At 40.5% G+C, this 15,987-nt stretch overlaps 2 protein-coding genes across 2 annotated transcripts in view; one reads left to right on the top strand and one right to left on the bottom strand.

Annotated features, from left to right (window-relative positions):
• The window catches only part of LOC306735180 (inositol-tetrakisphosphate 1-kinase-like), a 28,409-nt gene extending 18,336 nt beyond the window's left edge, over window positions 1-10,073 (bottom strand). Inside the window, exons 1-3 of the mRNA XM_079216628.1 lie at window positions 9,937-10,073; window positions 9,304-9,455; window positions 4,563-4,587 (exon numbers count right to left, since the gene is read on the bottom strand). Coding sequence (XP_079072754.1) covers window positions 4,563-4,587; window positions 9,304-9,398 — 120 coding nt within the window. The 5' untranslated portion in view covers window positions 9,399-9,455; window positions 9,937-10,073. The remainder of the gene's footprint in view (window positions 1-4,562; window positions 4,588-9,303; window positions 9,456-9,936) is intronic.
• Window positions 10,074-11,868: 1,795 nt separating this feature from the next.
• LOC306739845 (putative E3 ubiquitin-protein ligase UBR7) lies at window positions 11,869-15,636 on the top strand (the record flags this gene model as incomplete). The annotated part of the gene is made up of 11 exons (XM_079221908.1): window positions 11,869-11,985; window positions 12,250-12,383; window positions 12,481-12,541; window positions 12,628-12,723; window positions 12,847-12,900; window positions 12,996-13,101; window positions 13,208-13,377; window positions 14,595-14,789; window positions 14,960-15,116; window positions 15,218-15,279; window positions 15,431-15,636. The coding sequence occupies 11 exons, from the start codon at window positions 11,869-11,871 to the stop codon at window positions 15,512-15,514; spliced, it is 1,236 nt and encodes a 411-aa protein (XP_079078034.1). The 3' UTR covers window positions 15,515-15,636.
• Window positions 15,637-15,987: the final 351 nt, after the last annotated feature.

The following is a 15,987-nucleotide window of genomic DNA, read 5'->3' as shown; positions in this document are numbered from 1 at the left end:
TGCTTGCAGTGGGCCATGGTGGTGATGGACAGCATAGAAAACACGCTGGATCCTGGAGGGAGAGGGTAGGTCAGGGCCAATATATTTTCAGCTTTGATGTAGCTCCATGGTGGGCCCAAGCTATACCCCAGGGAAATCTAAGAATGGTGAATTTGAGCAAACAAAAAAAAGGGACAACGCTCCCATGTGTATTTCAGTTTTCAACATAATGATGTACAAGTATGGTGAACACAAACAGTATGAACCCATGTTTGCACCAGTTATTTGTTTCCGTGCCCGGTGAGGTTTTTGCCATGGAGCTGCTCCATCCTTTAGATGTCTCTTTCTAGTGGTGCTCCGCTGGATCTAATCTCACCTGCCTTTCGCTTTGTTGTCAGACTATCCCAGAGTGCAGACAGACATGTGATGAATGATATATTTTGTATGGTGTGCGGCACTCAACACCCTAGTCTAGTGGAAAAGAAACATACGTGTTGGAAACGACCTGCGGCTGTTGGCCACACTTCACATAAAGTACAAGACTAAACATGAGGGGATCAACACGACCGGGAATCTCCAACCAAAAACTCTATAGAGGGCTCAAGTGGAAGCTCATTAGGCTAATGGCAGTCTCCTCAGCACTGCAGACTATTTTGTGCACTGGGAAGTTATGAGGCAAATGCCCTTCGCCTTCAACCAATAATTAACATTGTTAAAGATACTTTTGGCAGGTGGGGATGAAAATCAAATTGAGAAGAAAAGAGATGTAAGACCTCTAGAAGGTTTATTGCAGGTAAGACATTATTAGAATATTCAGGAAGATAAAGAAGCTACAATGGAGTTCATCCTGGTCAAACTGATGAATATATAATTTATTACCATCTCCACCCTGTATTCAGGACTCCTACAATAACCAACTATATACTTATAGCAAATAATGGCCACCAATCAGCTTTCTTTGGATGGTGGATCAATACATACCATCTAAAGACAATCTCTCATTTTTCAAGCTCCAATTCAATATGTGGGTGAGATCCACAAGAATGCCGGATATTAACGTTAAATTCCAAAGCACTTACCATATAATAAAAAACAGAACTCAATAACTTTCTATGAACAGCCCACTCAAACGATGGCCATTTGCTGTGATGGGTTTCCATCCTCGGAGAGCGAATATTGGCTTACTCAAGGCCAGGCCTGGTGAGTTAATCTCATCAGCTCTGTGATTCAGAAAAGCTAATGCACAGAGCCCCGGATGAATGGCTCTCAGGAGCTCAGGGCTAAGGGGTCAGTATTGATGAGATGCTGCAAAATCTCTTGGAGGAGGGAGAGCGCGCTTGGAGGGATGAAAAGTAGAGACAAGGTGAGCGTGATAATGGGTTGCTTGAAAGAAAGAAAAAGAGAAGAGTTAGGAAAGATGCTAGAGGCGAAAAAAGCAATCATTTAAAAGTCAAACAAAAGAACCATCTGTTCTCTTTCAGTTGTCAGTCTTGATGGGTATACATGTAGATGGTTTCCCACACTAGTGATGGAAACACAAAATGAGCTCCCTAGGGCTGCCAGATTTAGCAAAGATCTGTTCACACAGGGCGACGTCATAACCACTACCAACCCTCTGGAGGATCCAATCTCTTGTGGCAAATCCCATATATTCCTAAATGGAAGTGCAACCTGAAATATCTATACATCAATTTGACTTATTTTTCAAAGTTTTGTTTTAGTAGACTGTAAGACTGCACCTGACAATTATTTTCATTATCAATGAATCGTATTAAGACACATTTTCTTCATAAACTGATGTATCATTTGGTCTAAAAATGTCCGAAACTAGTGAAAAATGGCCAACAAATTGTCTCGAAAACCCAAGGTGACATCTTCATGCTGCCAGTTTATCTAAAACAACCAACAACCTGAAACCCATCAGGTTCTGACGATCAGCGAATCGTTTCAGCTCCATTACATAGCTAATCTTTGTTTTCGACAAACAACCAACAAATGAATTAGCTTGTTATGAGTGTAAACAACATAAACTAATAGTTTATTCTACCAGAAAAAGCCTAGAATAAACCTATCCTTGGATATCCAAGGTAGAGATTTTATCGTCAAAATCAGCTAGTCTGTCAGACCACAGGGTCACGGTTGGCAATTCAATCAATCTGCAAAGATGTTCGACTCCAGCCTTCTAGAGAAGGTTAAATGGGCTTGATATCTACAGAACAGCATCACTCCCACCCATCCCAAAAGCATTACAAAATGAATAGAACATGAACACTAAAATGAACACCTAATCTGCAATGAAATATAATTTCCATTTCGAAACGATAGTCGTGCCAGACAAGTTTTTGCTAAATGTTGTCTGTACCAGCAGTCCCTTTCCATGATATCTCTTTACTAACATCTGTCATCATCACTCTTATCTCTGTTTCAGAAAACATTCTTCTTCTTTGTTGAGACTAATTCATTAATGTTCTTGACGGTTGAACTGTAGGCTTCAGTAAGATTGGACTTAAGATATATGGTAAAACAATTACAGGACCTCAAGGACTAGACGTACAGGAGAAAATGTTTAGAATAACATTTCAAATACATAATTTAGCATAGGGCTGGGCGGTATGGCCAACAATTCATATCACGGTATTTTGTACGATTCTGGCGGTTTCACGGTATATCACGTGTATATTTTTTTCCGAGTAAACACATTCATTCATTGACGCCGAAAAGGACCGCTTTTGAACTGAAAAGCGGTTGCGAGTGGTGAACAGCTGTTTTCACGTTGGTACATAGAGGGTGTTAGGAAGCTAAACATGGAGGGACTTAGGACCCAGGGGAATGTAGGTGAAGCGACAGACTGGAAGGGTCTGTCTCTGTAATTTTATAAATGTACAAATATTAGTGTTACAAATTGTGTGTGTCATAAACTGTTGTGTCATGATGTTTTACCCTGTTAAAGAGCAATAGTTGTGGGTTATTAATTGTTGTTAGAAAGTTAGAAACCATGACTCAGTCTCAATACACGTAATACGTGTATTGAGTAGCTCCAACCGCTGCGCCCTGAGCTGTGAAAAATAAATGTTGTTGCCTGCTGAAGAGCAACAACTGCTACGGCAAAAATTCAATCAAAAATTCATACCGTACGGAAATTTGAAACCGGTATACCACACAGCCCTAATTTGGCATTAGATATTGCTTCACCGACTGCAAAATAACAATCTACGGTAAAGTCTAAGGGTTGCTGGGCTCTGAATTCATGAGTGGAATAAGAGAGACAGCTTTGTACACAGACTTGTATAACAAGGCGAAAGCATTACAACAGCTCCCATTATCTTCACATGTGAAGCAACCATGACAGTACAGGCACCGACTGGCATTGAATGAATCTCGGGCAACAGAGTCACCGGTGTGAATTCAAAAATATCTCTGGCCAAGTAAACTGAGCTTTCTCAATTGGCAGCAACAGCTAAGCTAAAAGTAAGAAATGTTCATGCTGATTTGTGGGAGGAAAAAATACTCAGTGGGCAACAGGTAGTCCTGACAAAAGAGTTATGGTGAAGGCCAGAGGGCTGTTCAAGTCCCTGCGTACCCCTTGCTGAGGGTTTGTGAGGATCTACTCTCCCAGGAGTGACTGAATGCACAGTGGGAAACAAAGCCCTGCTTACTTTGGGACTATTCCCAGGACAAGGCTCTTTCTGGGTGTGCTAACATCGTTAGAAAAAAAGAAAAAAAAAGTACTGTGTACTGAGGCAGAGACTCCGTGTCTGAGTCCCTGCCTCAGACAAGGAGACAAGAGACAGAATTAAAAAAGAAAAACAGAGCAAGAGGCTGAGGGAAAAGATAGGACGATTTGCTCCTCAACTAGAGAAAGCACTTTAACTGATAAGTACTCAACTCTGAGCTCCCAAGATTTAATAATTGTTACTATGCTGCTGTACGTGCTGTGCTTACTTACTCAAGGTAGTAAGTAACTGTGTCCAACATCCATTAATGACAGCAGCCTGGGGGCCTGATTTTATCTAAACATAACACTACAGCCCTCTTTTAATTGAGCCAAGCAATTACTGGAAATAGACCTGTATGTCTTCTTCTACATCCACATTATACAAAATTCTTTAAAAGTGACTGTAATTAGTAATCTGTTAAAAGTTGTGGCTGCTCACATTTATGCAATTTGATATAATAAGAAATATAGCTATTTGTGTAGGTGATTGATGTCAGATACCGTGACATTGTGACTTCTACAATTACTACCAAGCTTTTTAGAGTTTCAACCACACACACTCAAACTAAACACTCAATGTAAAAACGAAACTGGCCTGGTCCGGAAAATTGTCCCTGATGATCCATTCAGACTGAAAATAACATGAATGTGAGCCAACTACATTTGTGTTGTGGTAGGTAACAAACTTGCAGTCCTTTACAGTAAAAATGTACGTGTGGTTTTGACTTCGACTCTGCCTCTCTGCATCAAATCTGAGTAAAATACTGTCTCAACAGGTGTACAGTACATTTCAATGACTGACTGCTCAGTTTTGCTTTTGTGACAACAATAACAAAAACAGTATCATACAAAAATGCTATCCACTTACCTGAACAACTTCTATTCCTCTTTTCCTGAAGAAAAAAAAAAGACAAAAAGTAAGCGTCATTAGTTTTATTAAAACATGTAGTCATTCATAAATAGACACTGCCATGCATCAAAAGTACCTCAACTACAAGATCAAAGACATTATGTATTTACTTGCACAGTGAAAGCGACAAGAAAGCACACTTTTACTTATGTTTTACTTTCATGTTATAAAATACAAGCTTTGTAAAACGTGTCTTTGCATCAGTTGCCCTCACTGGAGTTATTCCTTTTACTCTTTATGTAAATGTAAACAAAACTGTTCCTCTCCATAAGCCTGCATTTACACCAAATCAGTGGGAACCGCAGGGAATGCTGAAAGAGATGCAGCAGCCTGCTGCAAAAACTTGAGACTGGATCAACTTTTTGGGAAACAAAACCCAACGCCACACTGCGGTGGCCAATCACGTAACTGACGATCAATGGGCCATGCAAATCAAATGGGGCAATCGAATGAGTGTCACTCAAACGTGCCATTTAAGTGACACTCCCACACTCCGCTAAACGCAGAAACTTCTGATTTGGTTTGAATGCAGCCTACGAAGGAGAAAACAGAAACTCACTATAGACAGTTACAGACAAGAGCTACTGATAACATGGGCCCTTCTGGGTCTACAGGTCGAAAACAAAAGTAGGGCCACGGAGATCGAAAATACAAAAACTTCATCTCAAAGCTGGAGAATATTCTACTTTTAAGAAACAGCGCATGAATACTTGTTTTTGGATAATAAAAAAAAAAATGTTGCTTGACAACCAGCAGACGACTACATGAGCGGAGTTGTTGACCATCATAACGCAGTGAAGCACAACACCGTACACATGTGGAACATGGACTCATCTCCTTGTCTTTAACCGCACACAGGAGTATTTAAGCCAACCGTTGAATTCACAATGAACACAAAACCAGTTCAGCACCACAACCAACTCAGCCTGTCAAGCAGAGTTGTTTTTGAGCGAGCAACCCCATGGTAACCTCAGAGCATCCATTCACTGCTCCACAACAATGTGGATATTTAATACTGCAGCTGGCGTGTTTCATCTGGTGTGAATGGGGCCTTTAGTTTTGTCCAATCTCAGATATGGAGATCGTCTGCTCTCCTATACTGTTACACAGCTAGCAGAATGAAATGGATGAAGGAGAAAAAGTTTTGGCCTTGGTCTGCTTCTCTGCTGGCAGAGAAGCAGATCAAGGCCAAAACCTTTTGAATAGGCTTGACACACAAGAATATAGGGGTGTAATGAAAAGCTAGACACTTTTTATTACACCAGTTCTCATCATATATTCAATCAACTCACCAAATATATATATATATATAAAAATCTGACCTTGTGTGCTCGAACATGGCAGCAGTAAAATATATATATATATATATATATACACACACTGCTGCCATGTTCGAGTACACAAGGTCAGATAATGTGGGCCAACCAGGCGAAGCAGCATAACCTGTTTGGGCTGGTGTGCTCGAACATGGCAGCAGTAATATATATATATAATATATATATGTAATATATATATATATATATATATATATATATATATATATATATATATATATATATATATATATATATATATTACTGCTGCCATGTTATATACATATATATATATATATATATATATATATATGTAATATATATATGTAATATATATAATATATATATATATGTAATATATATATATATATATATATGTAATATATATATATATATATATATATATATATATATATATATATATATATATATATATATATATATATATATATATATATATATATATATAGTGTGCTCGAACATGGCAGCAGTAAAATATATAAATATATATATATATTTTACTGCTGCCATGTTCGAGCACACCAGCCCAAACAGGTTATGCTGCTTCGCCTGGTTGGCCCACATTATCTGACCTTGTGTGCTCGAACATGGCAGCAGTAAAAAAAAAAAAGATCATTTATTTACATGTTAATAGATTTTAAAGCGATACTCGTCACAGGTTTTAAATAATAAAAGTCTTCCAATCACTGCAGTAAATCAAATCGTTTAGGTGAAAGACTACATACATACATACATACATACATACATACATAGGGTGTAGCTCACACTTGATGTCCTAGAGTTGTTCTTTTCTGTTTGCTGTTGCCTTTAATTGATCCAGATTGCTGCATCTCACTACTGCATTCTATTTCTTTCCCTTCAATTTTTATATTTTATTTAGCTTTTTGACTGCTTTAATGTTTTCTTAACTGTTTCAAATCCTGTTTTCTCTGCATTATATTTTGATGCTTTTAATGGTTTTATGTGAAGCACTTTGAATCGCCTTGTTGTTGCAATGTGCTAAACAAATAAACTTGCCTAGAGTGGCCTTGCCTTGACAGGACAGAGTGACAATATTTTCAATGTGTCCAAAAGACACTGGGGCTGGCTGTTGTCGAAGGCATTGCATTTTTACCAAATCAGGTATATGTTAGTTAGTAGGAAGCCTCAAAATTGCTTTGAAAGCCCATGGGACATAAACCCAAATGGCTTTGACCAGCAGGAACCCCTTCAGTCCAGCTGCACAAGACAGGCCAGACTCCACACTGACGCACTCACAATGTCAGCTACATACCACATAATGAAAGTACGAAAACCTGTTCGACCACTATTAGAGTATCATACTGACCCAGTCTGTTAAGGTGAAACATTTTGTTTGTCTTTGATAATACAGCCATACAAGTAAAAAAAAAAAAAAACTGTTTATAATCTACACGTGAAGTAAAATCAAGGTGCAGGAAATGAAATTCAAAGACTCTGATATTGCCAAGGAAATCATTCATTCATAAATACAACTGACACACCCTTGGGGAGTTGTGCCTCCATGAAAAGCTAAATACCTTTTAAAACCTGTGTAGTCTTTATACAGGAGCCACACATAGGAAGGTAATTTTAGTTCAATCTTGGCTTTCTGACTTTTGCTTTCTAACATGGTATATGATAAAGGGAAATATGTCATGAAAAAGGAGAATGCGAAACAGAAGACAAGTTTCAGTGGCTGACTGGGGAGAAGCCGTAATTATACACCCACATTCACAATTACATTTAAATGGGGTAGTATTTGTTGTTGTTCCTGGAAAAGGAAATAAATCTGACTTGATTTTCCCCCCACAAATACTACTTCTTAACACTTGGCCCCCACAAATACTACTTCTTAACACTTGGCCCCCACCCTTCATATTTAACAGCCCTCAGTCCAGCTCTCTGTGTAGACAGTGTTTGGCGGGATGCAGGGAGGGAGCAGGGGGAGTGTTACTTGAAGGTTTATGAGGAGATTAAAAATGTTTTGTGGATTACAATGTGGTAATCTGTGCTGGCTCAACCAGGTTGCTTTGTGAGGCAACAACCCTCATGAAAAAGGTAGGACGTAATTGCCTGCTGTAATGCGCACACTGACATCCCACCTGACCTACCACGGCACATTCTTGCATATTCAAATGACTGAAGACTATAAAATGTTTTCTCCATTCTCGCTCAATGTTAGCCACTGTCATCGTTTGTGTTTACAGAACAACCGAGGCCGTCATACAGCACAGGCAGTTAGGCAATGTAACAATTAGAGATGATAAGGCTGCTGCCATACCTTAGAGCAATTCCTCAATACAGTATACTGTAAAGCAGTTACAATGTAACTCAGTGAGGGAGAATTCACTTCTCCTGAAGTCATGTCTGCTGACAAAATCCATGCCCTACTTTATAAAACCTTACATAACAATTTACTTGGCCTGAAGAAGGCTAAGCTACGACAAGATAACATACAACACTCGTATAGCTGCCCCTCTCAAGGCTGGAGAAGAAATCCTTGCTACGATCAAAATACACCCTTGAACAAATGAATATTATGACTATGCATTTGCCTTTTTGTCTATAAATAAAACGACTAACAACGAGAGACAAAAAGCCAAGACTGGTCTATGTAATATCACAACCTTCCAATTACAATCAATAGAAGATACTGTAATGCTCAAAGGTTAATTATGTATAATAAGTGCAATTATTTTGGTTTAGATATAAGATAACAGGCCAGGGTTGTTTATTTCTTCTTCCATTCAACAGTACATGCCTTACAGTTTCATGCTTCAGGGCAATTAACTAAATAATGACACCTGTTATATATGCTTGCTCCTGTTACACATGTGCCGTAGGCAAATAAGAACCATCACACGACACGCATTCCCTCTTCCACTATGTCTCAACAGGCACCAACTCAAGACATAGTAAACACAATCTAATACACTGAAGTGACTTGTGCAAGTGCAACCTTCCCTTTGGCCATGCTTACACATTTTACTCTATTGTATAAAACGTATCTGCATTACAGCTGAAAGAAAAGAAGCACAGCAGCCACAGGCCTTATCAGCTATGCTATAAAACATCAAATGCTTAACAGACATGGGCGAGGAAGTTGCTGATGCTGAATATATAAGCATGAACGAGAAAGTGCTGCACAACTGCAACTGGGCTATTCCTTGTAAGAGGAGAACAGATAACAATGAGTCCCTATTGCCACTGAGTTATTATCAGGAAGTACAGTGTGTGTCAGTCTATCTCTTATTCACTATGGTAGCCATTGAGGTAGGCCTTCTGTGTGGATGTGAAGCTGTATCTGTTAGTTGCTCTACAATCACTTGACCTGGATACATTGGATTGGTGTCAAAGCCACATACCTGCACAGATCAGCAAATGCTTGAAAATTCAGCTTCTTCATCTTCTTCTCGCTGAGCCAGTAGCCGACTCTCCGGCCTTTCAGGAAAGTCTGCATCTCCACTGTGCTCCTGTTCCTTCTCTGGGAGGTAAATGGTGTGGCTGAAGACTCAACCTGGACAGGCGAAAAACAGGAAGCCACACTATGACGTTAATCTCACAACAGTCAACAATGAGCAATGAAGGAAATACTCAAGTTCGCTTCTCCGGTTTGCGAGTCGTTACGTTACTCAAACACAGCCAGCCTCGCTTAAGACACGTTATCTAGTTTCAAACGTAATATCTCAGTTAACGTGGTCCAGCATCAGCGGACCACGCACACTGAGCCCCTTTTGCTAACCTCAATGCTAACGTTAGCTAGCAAGCTGGGCAGAGACAATTTGCGAAGCTAACCGTTGGCATGCAATTAAGAAACGTAAGCTAGCTGGCTAACAAGGTTGACCGACGTTAACCGGAAGAACAGAATCACACCACCGCCAAATATCCACCGAGTTAAAACTAACTAGAGGCGGCTCGTTGGCCAAAAGATGAAGCAACTGTCTGAAAGGTAACTAACGCTTCGCCAGAGAGGCTGCGAGGAGCTAGCATTCACTAACCTCGCAATTTTAACACAGCTCCCCCTGAATGTGTCCTCTTCAGAAACTAGCTCGCACAGTTTCCCATTTTCGAGTCCGTCCGGTGGAGAAGGGGTTTTCAAACAAGGTGACAGATGACAGCACAGCTGGACTCACGGTGAGATGTTCCTGGTTCCTCTCCCTCGGTCTACAGATTGAACTGCCTGCACACACCCAGGAGCCAGGAGATTGATGCTGCCTTCAGGAGCCCCTCGGAAAATAGCAATGCTCAATCACAGTCCGTTCTGATTTCACGCGCTAAGTGCTTTACTTATCGATTCATTTGGAGATCATTTTTTGTTAACAGTCCTTAATCCGGAGATATACAATATTCAGTGAGTTTTAACAAATGTACAAGCAAATAGTTGCATTGGATAGGCTGTAGCAAGCGACGTTTTGTATTCTCTCTGAAAAACGGATCATTATTTATTGGAATTTTGTTTGCTGATAAATTGACTTTTCTATTTTCCAAGTCAACCAAAGCACGAAATGAAACCCCGAATAGTGTTGTACATTTAAATGTATAATTGACGTGCTGTTGAGCAGTTGTTTAACAGTACAGTCCTTACTTTAAAAGCAGCATGTGTTTAATTCATCACAAAATAACAGTAGGATTATTCTTTTTGCTGGAGACTCATACTTCTTCGCTCTGTGTTTTTACATGTATCATTTGTTTGAGCTGTTCATGGTGGTTCGATAATATTTCCGACAGCCTTTAAAAGCAACCGGGATGCGGTCAGAGAAGTTCAGCGTGTTCCCGTGAGCACATGCAGCGTCGCTGTCTGTCAACCTAACCAACAAGACATAAACAATTAAAGAAAAACGCGGATGAGTGCTTTTGGAATTTGTAACCAAAACAACTTAAGTGAGCACAATGAACTAACCTTCTAATTGTGGGCATGTTGTAGCTTGCAATACTCGCAGCAATGAACAAATATGTTAGGCCCACACAGAGAAACATAGCACAGTGGCGCCATCTATTGGAAACCCACTACAACATACAGCATTTACATTTTCACACACACACACTTTGAAGATACCGAACACGTAAAAAAATGCGTGTTCGTGTTAAAAAAAAATACCATGACGAAATATAGAAACGAAATGTTTTGAATGTACACAATGTGAGAAACGCTGTTAAGGTGGACGGATGGACTTCTCCTGGCTTCAGTCTACCACCAGGACAGGTATTTTGGGACCAAATGTCTTTCATTATTTGCAGTGATGTTTAGTTACTTTCCCTCCAAAACATGAATGGATTTTCAATTATTGTAAATATACACTGTAATTCACCCTCAAAAAGTATATTTCTTAAATGGCTAGTGTCATTTGTTTCTATTGTTCCTGTGTCTGGTGCCAAAACCACCAGACACAGGAACAGCTTCTTTCCACTGGCCGTCACTCTGATGAACAATTAATCAGACACCTCCATCTGCACTACTCTGATTACTCTGTTGTCTCTAATATATTTTTTAAATATTCATCTTGTCTTTTTTTTCCTTACATTTATCTTTTTTATTGTATATAATATGTACATATGTACGACGAGAGTAACGTGTAGTCAAATTCCATGTATGTGTACACACACATGGCCAATACAGCTGATTCTGGTTCTGATTCAGATCTTATCCATAGACTGTTTTATTTAGACAATTAAATGCAATCCTTGTATTAAGCCTCTCCTTGAATTATGAATTATTAATAATACCACTTGCTTGAACTAAAACCAATATTGATTGCACTGCAAAACATTGAAAGATTGTTTATTGTTAATCAGTAACGTCGTCTTACGTCACTTCCTCCACGTGGTCTCGGCCCAAACTCTCCCTCGACTCCCGCCCGGAACAGTCGTTTGTCAACACTGTCGTGCAGCTCAGCGTGCCTTTGTGTTCTCTTCGCCCTCTTTTACCAGAAATGGCAGCAATTAAAGACGACTCGGACACGGACAATATTCTTGCCAACGAGGAGGAGCTCCAGCAGGCTTTGTGTGTGCTGGCTGGAAGCGACCCAGAAAACTGCTCTTATTATCGGGTAAGAAAAGCTTCCTGCGCCGCATCGCTGCAGCCATCGGTCGTACTGCAGTATTGTGTGTTCAGTGCGACTGTGTGTGCCAAAGTAAGGTCTTTGTAGCTTCTGAAGGAAACTATGACATTCTAGTTATATAGTTTTGCTTGGTCTCACTGCAGTATTTCTAATGAGACAATATTAAATAACCACTACAGTCCTTTTCAGGGGTTAGGTCATCAATAGTATATACCATGCTGTATATTTATACTTCCTGTGTTATTGTTGCAGGGCTATGCGAAGAGACAGGCTGTGTTTGCCTGCCACACCTGCACTCCAAATGCTGCAGAACCTGCTGGGGTTTGTCTGGCCTGTGCCAATAAATGCCACGATGGACACAATATCTTTGAACTGTACACCAAAAGGTATTTTGTTTTGTTTGAGTGATGTAAACTGATCATACAAATTCAGCCCCACAGTTTGCCTTATCCTTTTCATAACTAACCTAATTTTCTGATGTAGAAATTTTCGCTGTGACTGTGGAAATAGCAAGTTTGGGGAATTTAAGTGCCAGCTAATCCCTGTGAGTCCTCTGGTTTTATAATGATTTCTAATTGAATTCTGCTCTACGTTCGATTGCTAAAGTTATTTAACCTTGTGTATTCACAGGCCAAAGATGAGGACAACGTTAGAAATCACTACAATCACAACTTCAATGGCTGCTACTGCACGTGTGACCGGCCGTACCCAGACGAAGACGACCAGGTATTCCTTTCATGTATTTTTATATCTCTGAGCTCATTTATTTAAGATTACATTGATCAAATCTACTGTTTACATCATCTGTCATTGTGACGACACAAAACACCTTTTTTAATTACCCAATAGACCAACGATGAGATGATTCAGTGTGTCATCTGTGAGGATTGGTTTCACAGCTTGGTAAGCATAAGTCATGTTGATGAAATTACATTTGTGAGATCTTCTTTTATTAAAATGTGTATTCATCACGTAGTCGATTTGCTTGTCGTTGACAGCACCTGGGCTGCACTACAATGGACCCTGAGGAGCTGCAGGAGATGACATGCGAGGCCTGCATGAACAAGGTCCCTGTCTTGTGGACGTATGCTGCTCACTTTGCAGGTAATTAAGGGTAGGGCAGGGTAGGCAAATACAAATGCACGTGACTTTGCAAACATTTAACAGTCAAAGGCAGAGAACAATTTTTGCATTTGTTTTTCCCTTTAAGTTTCCCCTGTGACCAGTGCCAGTCATCCTGAGGAGGAGGAGGAGGAGGAGGCGGCAGAGGAAGAGGAAGAAGTCGACGTCGCGGACAGAGCAGGACAGGAAGAAGCCTCTGAACCCGTTCAAAGTGGGGATGAGAAACCATCCACCAGTGTTGAGCACACAAAGCAGGAGGTGAGAACCCGTGTTCAGGAGACCGTCTGCCTCTGTTTCTATGTTTGCATGGAGGGTTTGTCTTAAGAGCAAAAACACAAAGAAGGGAGTTAAAGTGAACAAGAAGACCTACTAGCACCTAATCGGTTCTGGTGCTGAACCTGCAAGCAAACCAATTCATTTGGGATGGCTGGTAGAGACTATTCCCACGGCAACCACACATCTGACAACTTAAAACAGTTTCATGACCAGAGGTTTGATGCATTGACAATATAATGTCATAATAATATAATCCCCTAAAATTGTGTTTGATTACATTTAACGACTGTCAATGGCTGATGTGAGACGTTTGTTTGGTTTTCTGCCATTTCCACATTGTTGAGCACCACGGTGAAATTTAACTTTCACTATCTACAGCAATAAGTGGTAATGGCAGTTATTTTATTTTTTTGTATCTCGGTTCCCAGAGGGCCCCACTTGTGATTTTTTGGGAAATATCGCCACAGACTTTTGGATATTGCAAATATATAAGGGTTTTCAGCAGTGAAACCATGGTGTTTACCTCATTCGGCGATAGTGACTTCACAGACGTTTAATGAAATTAAAATCTTTGAGATTATGACTTTCAAACTTGTCTTGGACCTATATGTATAAATCAATTAAAGTAGGACATATTCAATGGTTTGCATTTAAAAGGTAAACACTTGAGCAATGGGTTTTTTTCTACTTATGGTAGTATTGTGAGTGTTTCTGACCGTTTACCTCCATAATTTGGAAGTCCTCTACAGCTGTGTGTGACTTCAGGTAGAACGCCACTGTTTTATGCAGGGATTTGATAGGAAAAGGGCCCTCATGTACAGTATTTGAGTGCTCACTGTGCAGACTCCCTCGCTGGTGTTTTTAGTTGCCACAAGATGGGGCTGGAGGGTAATGAGCAGATTATAGAGCAGGCTCCTGTTATCATGCTTTCCCCTCCTCTGGGTAATTAGGGGAGAAATGACCCATGAGGCACTGCTTCCCCTGCACTGGAGACTGCTTTGGCCAGGCTTCACAGGGCAGCTTACTGTAAACTGGTGATTTTCATCACCCAATCATCTCTTCGTGTCAGTCGCCTTGAGACTTCTCCGGATGAGTCCGCAGTGCTGTGAGCCGAGATGTTTTACAAAGCCCAGGTGATTTAATTTGCTCCTCCTGCCAGTAACTGAGTAACTCACCCCATCATGTTATTTGTATCTTAGGAAGAGGCAAACAGGAGTTCCCCTTTCAAACGGAAACAAGAGGAAATGTCAGACAGCCCTGCAAAGGCCATGACCAAAACGGTTGTCTGCAGGCTGAAGGAACTGCAAGCCAAGGGGCTGGAGAGGCGGAGCCAGGGAGCGGTATTCTGGCCGTACAGCTGGCGCGCCGAGCTTTGCACCTGCATGAGCTGCAAGGTAGGCCACAAATACCAGCTCTCCGATTATGTGGGTTTTAACAAAGGGCACAAGAAAGCCACTTTGCAGGTGTTGGCTCTACATGCAATCCCGGTCCATGTAACAGAGTCTATGACGTACTTAAGCTTAATGAAGTGTTTCTCAACTGTGTGCTGCGTTGTTGCACACAGAGGGGCTATGTGGCTGCCGAGGTGCAGTTTCTTATGGATCAGACAGACACCATTCTGGCCTATGAGAACAAAGGCTTAGATGAGCCGTTTGGGCAGCACCCGTTGATGGCACTGACGAGCTCGATGGACCGTGTACGTCAGCTGGAGCTCATTTACGGTGAGCGCGGGGAAGATGTGGGGTCAGTTTCCATCCAAGGATGTAGTCATGCAAAGGGCAATTGATCGAGACTAATCACTAATCACATGTTGCTCCCTCAGGTTTCACCGAGCTGACGACTTCGATCAGTGCGTTTTTAGACCAATGTGTTACTGAAGGAAAGGTAAGAAATGGATGTCCAAGTGCAAATATAGCCTGGATTTACTTTTTTACCCACAGGAAAGTGCAATTTTTTTCTCTCCCCTAATCATGTTTGGTGGACACTTTTTTTTAATTCTTTGTCTAAATCTCAAACCATTCCCTCCCTTGATCAGACTGTCACAGTTGAAGCTGTACATCAGTTCTTTGAGGAGCTGCGGGCCAGAAAGAGACGAAGGACCAATGCAGGATACCAGTAACGAGGAGGCCATGCTGCTATCATATGCCTGGTTTATAGGGTGCTGTGAATGAACGTGTGAATTAGAAGATTAACCTTTTTCTTGGTTGAATAAAAAGGGGCTTCTTGCTGTAACCAATGTTATCCTAAAGTGCACTGACTTGTTACTGTGAATTGTTACTTTAAGTGAAGGAGTGAGATGGTTGGGGTAAGACTTTCATGTCCGATTGTTTTTATTGATGTATAATAATGCCTTAATGCTAAAGCTCCAAATGAATGTTACTTGAAACATTTCAGCACGGTATGCTTTAAATAGATCCAATTGTTACAATGTTATGTACATCACATGTCCAGTTTGTTATTATGACCAAGTTAAATACCAGTGTGTTTAAATTGTTTGATGGCGACCAGTTAAGACAAACTTGTGATGTGAACAAATACTGTTTTATATGGATTCAGGTTCCAAATAAAGTTACTTCTAGTGCACAAAACAAC

This window comes from Taurulus bubalis (assembly GCF_910589615.1).
Source record: "Taurulus bubalis genome assembly, chromosome: 1".
Classification (NCBI taxonomy): domain Eukaryota; kingdom Metazoa; phylum Chordata; class Actinopteri; order Perciformes; family Cottidae; genus Taurulus; species Taurulus bubalis.
The sequence above is the reverse complement of the archived record's forward strand: the minus strand, read 5'-3'. Positions and strand labels throughout refer to the sequence as shown.